This window comes from Rhagoletis pomonella, unplaced genomic scaffold (genome assembly GCF_013731165.1).
Source record: "Rhagoletis pomonella isolate Grant_MI unplaced genomic scaffold, Rhpom_1.0 Rhpom_scaffold_00003, whole genome shotgun sequence".
Lineage (NCBI taxonomy): Eukaryota > Metazoa > Arthropoda > Insecta > Diptera > Tephritidae > Rhagoletis > Rhagoletis pomonella.
In genome coordinates this window covers 11,118,640-11,125,506 of record NW_023458557.1, presented here as the reverse complement: position 1 = coordinate 11,125,506, position 6,867 = coordinate 11,118,640, and the positions used below count along the sequence as shown (strand labels likewise).

The 6,867-nt window shown below is 35.1% G+C and overlaps 1 protein-coding gene across 1 annotated transcript in view; it reads right to left on the bottom strand.

Moving 5' to 3' along the window:
• The window catches only part of LOC118736034 (zinc finger MYM-type protein 1-like), a 24,696-nt gene extending 20,682 nt beyond the window's left edge, over positions 1–4,014 (bottom strand). Inside the window, exons 1-3 of the mRNA XM_036466143.1 lie at positions 3,852–4,014; positions 3,356–3,628; positions 2,014–3,289 (exon numbers count right to left, since the gene is read on the bottom strand). Coding sequence (XP_036322036.1) covers positions 2,014–3,289; positions 3,356–3,628; positions 3,852–4,014 — 1,712 coding nt within the window. The remainder of the gene's footprint in view (positions 1–2,013; positions 3,290–3,355; positions 3,629–3,851) is intronic.
• Between the last annotated feature and the right edge of the window lie 2,853 nt (positions 4,015–6,867).

Sequence of the window (6,867 nt, the reverse complement as noted above, 5' to 3'; positions counted from 1 at the left end):
TATTTCTCTAGGGGCGTGTGTGAATCGGTAACAAAGTTCGCGGCAAGTAAATTTTTGACATGAATGAGGTGAATAAAATTTCAGTAGCTCATGAGGCTAGTGAATTTATATATTTATATTAGGGGTATTCTCGAAGTCTTGCACGATGCACGGATTGCACGAAATGCAAAAATACTATTCCAAATTTCGAAGAGTACGAGAACACCCCATTGCAAAGAGGTAGCATGCATGGGGAGCAAGCAGCGAAATTATGTATCAAATACAATAACAAGAGACAGCAAAAAAAAATTAAGTGAGCGAGATGAGAGGAATGAGAGAAATATGTAGCAATTCCAACAACAAAACAACTAGCACAGGGTCGCTATTATCTTGCTATGCTATTTTGCAAAATATATACATGGGTTTCGACGTTGCATATTTTGCAGCGATAGGAAATGTTGTTTCCCATGAATTTTCTTGTTGTGTGTTTGCAATTTATGCAATCCGTGCAATCCGTGCTACGTGCAATGGCTTTGCAAGATTTGGAGAATACCCCTATTATATTTGACAAATGCATAGCAAATTTTGACAATCGCAAAGATTGTTCCCTTTTTGTAATTTTTCGTAAAACAAAAGCTTAAATTGATGAATTGCAATCAATGATGGTAGATGTTTTCTTAAAATATTAATTCCACTTCAATTTGTAATAGTTTATTCCGAATAAATCTGCGGTTATTAAAAATTTTTTGCTGTCAAATAAGATTTCCTTTCACACAGCAGATTGGCAAAACTGTCTTACCATAGTAAAAATATTATTCAACAGGGGAAGGCTGTCAGAACTTCGTTACCGATTCACACACGCCCTATGAAAAAAATATTGTCCGACAAGTAAACAAATAGTGTTTTTTAAAATTTTGCATACAATAAATTCCCTAAAGAGCCCCATTTGAAATGATCACGACAATTTGGTTTAAAATTACAGTGCAAACTTTCTTCTTTTATGTCTAGTAATTCTTTTAAGATTGGTCCAAAAAAATCATAATAAATAAAATAATGTAAAAAAAAATATTTTTTAAAAACAAGCTTTTATTTAACATGTACAATCAAAGGAATAAAATAAAGTAGTGTATTAAAAGATTTTATAGCAATAAAATTTTTTGAAAACTGCACTAAAATGAATAAAAAAAATAAGTTAAGGTCTCGTTAAAGTTACTTCAAGCCATTAAGTGAAAGGAGTTACTCAACTCTAATGCTAAAAAATCTTTTAATAAATACACTACTTTATTTTTTTTTATATTATTTTATTTATATTTTTAAGAAGAAATACCTAATGACCAAAAAATATATAAGTATATTTTTTTAAATGACGATTATTTAAAACTTGTTTTACAAACTTATACTATATACCATGGGCGTAGCCAGGAAATTTTTTAGGTCTTTTTTCGAGGACAATTTCTCAAAAATAAATGAAAAAATGAGGGCATTTTTTTGAAAAAAAAAGTAGGACATATTTATTGACTAGAATATTGAGAGATACTTTAAAAGTATCATTTTTTGGTTTCTCAAAATAGAGAAACATCGTTAGTATATGAAACGAATCAAATTGATTTTATAAATTTTTACCATTGATTTCGCGTTTTATAAAACCAATTTTCTGAGATTTTCAGCAAATTTCCTGAGGACTTCATCTACTATTTCGGTTTTTCTTTCCTTTACCATTTTCCGATGCACACTGAGCATGCATAGTCCTGAAAAAAATAAAAACATCGTTATCATATGAAATGAATCAAATTAATTTTCTAAAACTTTACCATTTAGTCGATTTTCGCCCATGGTTGATCTTAGCCAGGTTTTAACACGCCGCAAAGTGCTGAACGACCTTTCTACGGTGCAAGTCGTGCAAGGTAGTGCCAATAATATTTCCAATGCATGTGATACAGCAGGAAAAAAGGTGTCCGCTTCCGTGATTACGTCGCACACTTCCAAATTTTCATCGCTACTCCACTAAGCTGTTTGTCTTTCCAAGTGTTATACCATAATTCAATTTCTGCACTTAGATCCAATTCATAAAATTCTGAAAATGGCTTGATGTCTTCTTTCAAATCGCCAATACTTTTTTTCAACATAATGTATGGATGCAATGTGAGTAGTGAAAATGCAGGCAAATTGGATGACGCGAATCGATTTGCAAGCGATGATATCAACGAATCCAAATACGGAATTAGCAACGATATTTTCCAATAATCATTTGGATTCGATGCAGGTTGATTTGAACGATGCTGCTGTCGTTGGGTTAGTCTGGGCATATCCAATTCAATATCAATCGACTTCGCTATTTCTTTTGCCTCGTCTAGAATTTCATCAATCAGGGCATCTACAGCGGTTCGATGGCTAGAGATAACAGTTGCTATTCTATCAAGATGGTCTTTGCATTTGAGCAGGTCAAGACCTTTAGATTGAAGACCATTCACGACAGGCTCAAGAATATCCGAATATTTGGCAATTATTGAAGTGCATATGATAAATACAGGTTTCGTTGCTGCAGAGTGTAGCTGAAATGCAGCTGATCGAGTTTTTGCATTGCCTTCGGTGGATAAAGTCAGTAATGCGTTCACGATCTCAACGAAATTTTCTTTAAAAACAGCAATGCTCTTATGTTTTTGAGACCAACGAGTTTCACAAAGGGCGGGTATGTTCGGAGCACACTTTCGCCGTAGCACTGATTCTCGGAAAAATCTTATTATGTCTTTGATGGTGCCAATAGTGTTTCGTACTTCCGGGACCGTGTTCAAATCATTAACAACAAGGTTCAATGTGTGGCTTGCGCAATGGAAAAACAATGCTTTTTTGTATTTTTTTCGGATATGTGCTTGAACGCCTCCTTCTTTTCCGGCCATAGCACTGCAGCCATCGTACCCTTGCCCAACGCATTTGTTCGGTTCAAGTTCACAGCTCACGACTGCGTGATCAATTTCATCTGCAATTGTTGGAGCGTCCATCGCATTTAGTTCAGAGAAACCCATGAATTCTTCTCGTAGTTTTGCTTGGCTTTTGTCGTAAAATCGAATACCCAATGACAGTTGCTCTTTTCCTGATATATCTGCTGTTTCATCAGCCAAAATGCTGTATGCTGATGCCTTTTTAGCGTCAGCAATTATCATATCTTTCACTACCTCGCCACATAATGCAATTATCTCGTTTTGAATTTCTGGTGAGGTGTATTTCGCATTTTTTGGTCCTTTTTCAAAGTGTTTTTTAAGAGATTCATCTCCGGCCTCAATTCTCAAGCGAATGAGATCCATGAATATTCCTAAAAATATTATAGAATTTTATCAAAAGACGAAAATATGATCAATTTCAATCTGAAATATGTTACTGGAATCTTCGTCTTTTCCTCTTAATGGTGAATCGGTTGTTCCACAAAAAATTATGTTTGATATGATCGAACGGATTATTTTCTTGTTTTCTTCAATTAACTTCTGACGTCCTGTTACCATCTGTAGGTCCACTGGCTTGGCAGTTGTAAATTCAATAGCAGCTTTCATTGAAGTTTGATGCCATTTGCTTCTTGCGTGATTTCTGCTCAATTCGTGCATATCTTTGTATTTGGTGAATGACTTAACAACGAATGCGCCTAAAAAGCCTTGCACTGTAGTTTTATTTATGAAATAGAACGCAATGTAAGCAAAGAGCGCCCTTTTCTTTCTTTGAATAAACAAGCCAAGGTTTATAAACTTGTAACCAATTGTGGAGAAAGTTTCGTTTTGAATCATCGGAGTCTACTGCAAAATCGTAGTCTTGTGGTGGTACCCAACATCTTTTTAATAACAGAGATCTTTGCTCTGATGATAATGGCTTGTTCATAAATAGACCCAAGTCGAATTCGGAAATGACTTCAGTTGTGTCAATGGTTGAATCATCCATTGGAATTGAATCTTCTTCGTGGGTTTCGGTTGTTTCGCTAGTTGTTTCGTGCATTTCAGTGAAATCGGTATTCTCATCGTAATTCTGTTTCCATTGCATCAGCAGGTTCATTTATCTGCACTGCACTCGCACTTAGATTCGACACTTCAGCTTCACTTTGACTTGACGTGACAGCATCACTTTGGCTTGACGTGCCAGCTTCACTTTGGCTCGACAGTGGAGCAGCAACCGGTTCTATACAAATATACGCACATTTCAAAAGTATAAATCGCAAAACACTTTGAACTAATTCATCAACAGGGGACTGATCCCTCGGAGCCGGGTGTGCAGGAGTTGAAGTCGGTGATTTGAAAAAAGCGTAAAATTTAGAAAGACGATAAATACGTCATCATTCAAAGAGCCTTGAAACGGAACTAACAATAATCACTGCCCACAATTACTTTCGAAACCTTATCATGTAAGCAAACCAAAAAATCAACAACCTCAAAATAAAAAGAAAATAATGGATCTAAAACATTCCCAAATATTTATCGTAAATTGAATTCAAATTCTTGGTATCATCCTGTTTATTAATCGTATTATTGGTCCTCTTAATAAAAATCATTTCAGAAACACTTCTCTTAAAATATCTATGTTCTTTATCTTAAACTTTAACATTACGCCAATCAAAATCATGTCCTTTGTCAAGAAATATATATTGGACTATTGTGATTTGGTTTGTCATTGGTTTCAGCTCTTGCATGCTTGGCTCCGAGGGATCAGTTTTTTGTTGATGAATTTGAAATTTATGGAACGGAGCAATTAAGAGATTTATTACTATACTTTGAACTAATTTTGGAAAAACCAAATATAATAAACAGAAACTTACTAAAAAATGATTGCACTCCTCCTGCACGTAGTTTATGGTTTTTGCCATTAGCATGTTCTGTAATAGCGTCTCCTTTGTTGTCGGTTCTGAAAGTAGTTTTGCAATATGTGCAATACGCCGAATGCTCACTTGCCTTTTTAATCCATGGATATTTTTTTGTCCACAATTTACCCCATGAGGTTTTCTTTTTTTCTTTATCCATTACAAAAAAACTAAAAATTGATGTTCACAAAGCGAAGAAAAAATTGATATCACAAGACAACGATAAAATCAATTAGTATTCACACTTCCACTTTTATTACCACTTGTTGTATGCAAACACGACTTTGGGTAGATATACAAAATACTTGTGAGCGCTTTTGATTTAGAAAAAAATTACGGTATTGCTTGTGCACAATAATTTTTTTTTAACCCAAACATCGCAAAGTTTTCGTTGCGATGGCTGGTCTTTTGTGTAGATATTGCGATACCCAAATACAAATCCAAAAAAAATTATTGTGCACAAGCAATACCGTAATTTTTTTTTAAATCAAAAGCGCTCAAAAGTATCTTGTATATCTACCTAAAGTCATGTTTGCAATAGAAATGCGATGTTGAAACCCACCGCATCTTTTTCGTTGCGATGGTAGAGGCATTCGAGTCAACGATTGAGCGCGAGTTATGTTTCTATAAACACTTAACACTTATATTTCCACTGAACTTCTAAAAAAACACTTTGTTTAATTACTTCGTGGTAGAAGTATGAATGAATGAATGAGTTTATTATCAAATTTACATCGCTTTATGTGTGTTTGTCTGCACCTATTGATCGTCTAATGATCGACATCTTCTTCGACGTTGAATTTGTTTTGGGTGTTGAAGATTGCGTCGACCTTGGTTGTTGTTGTTAGGGTAGATATCAGTGATGTGTGGTGTAACGGCTTTTCTTGATCTGCTTTGGCTGCTGCTGTTGCTATGGCTGATGTGGTTGTCGTTGTTGTTGTTGGGATGCTATGGGTGGTGTGGGTGACGTATCTTGTGTGTTGTAGCTGTGTAACGTCTTTTCTTGTTCTGCTTTGGTTGCTGCTGTTGCTATGGGTGATGTGGGTGTCATTGTCTGTTGTTGTTGAATGACGAAGGGTGTTGAAGTTAGCTATTGTTGTTGTTGGGGTGATGTGGGGACGTAACTCGCGTTTTTCCGCTTTTTTCCCAAATTCTCCTCGTTTTTTGCGAGAATACTCTTTGAAAAGTCCTCGTTGTTTCAGCATTTTCTCTAAATGTCCTCGAGGACAAAGATTAATTTTTTCTTAAAAAACGCAGAATTTTTCGAGGACATTTGGCTTAGGTTGGGGCATTTGCCCCTACCTGCCCCTACCTGGCTACGCCCATGCTATATACGTCACGTAAAAGGTATTTAAATTAGCGTCAATACTTTTATGATCGATCAAATATTTTCCGAGATATTATAAATATAAAAATTAGAAAAGTTTAAGTTTAACCTCTTGTATTGGCTTTTGGTTTTACTGGAGCCAAATAATCTTGGTATGGTTGAAATTAGCATGAAAAGTTCTATCAAGTCACATTTTTTCTTTTTTTAGGCTAAACGGTTGGTATTCTCTACCATGCATAGAGGAGTATTTGTATAGTAGAACCGCACAACACTTTTTTATGTGTTTTTCTAATTAGTAATTGAATAAGACATCAATCTTAATCATAATTAGGATTTATAGGCTAAAAATTACTAATTACTCTTATCTTAGGATCATTTTCGTGAAGTATTTAGTTATATGTATTCAGTTACCATAAGTTCTCAAAAAACTTTTTCAGAAAAAGACAAGAACGGCATTCATTTTGCTAGAACATATTTAGGTCGACGAGTTCTTATATGCTCTTCATCCTTTTAGACTGGCTCTTTATTGCGAATAACTGCCAATTGTGCAAAAATTTTCGTTGCTAAAGTTTTAACGCTTTTTCAATTTCAAGTTGTCAGTGACTTGATTTCACCACCAACTAAATTAGCACGGTTTGTATGTTTCAGGTAAGCCTAGACATCGTTATCGACACCCAGCACACGGTGGGCAGGAAGCGAAGATAGGTTGCATAAAAATGTCGACAAA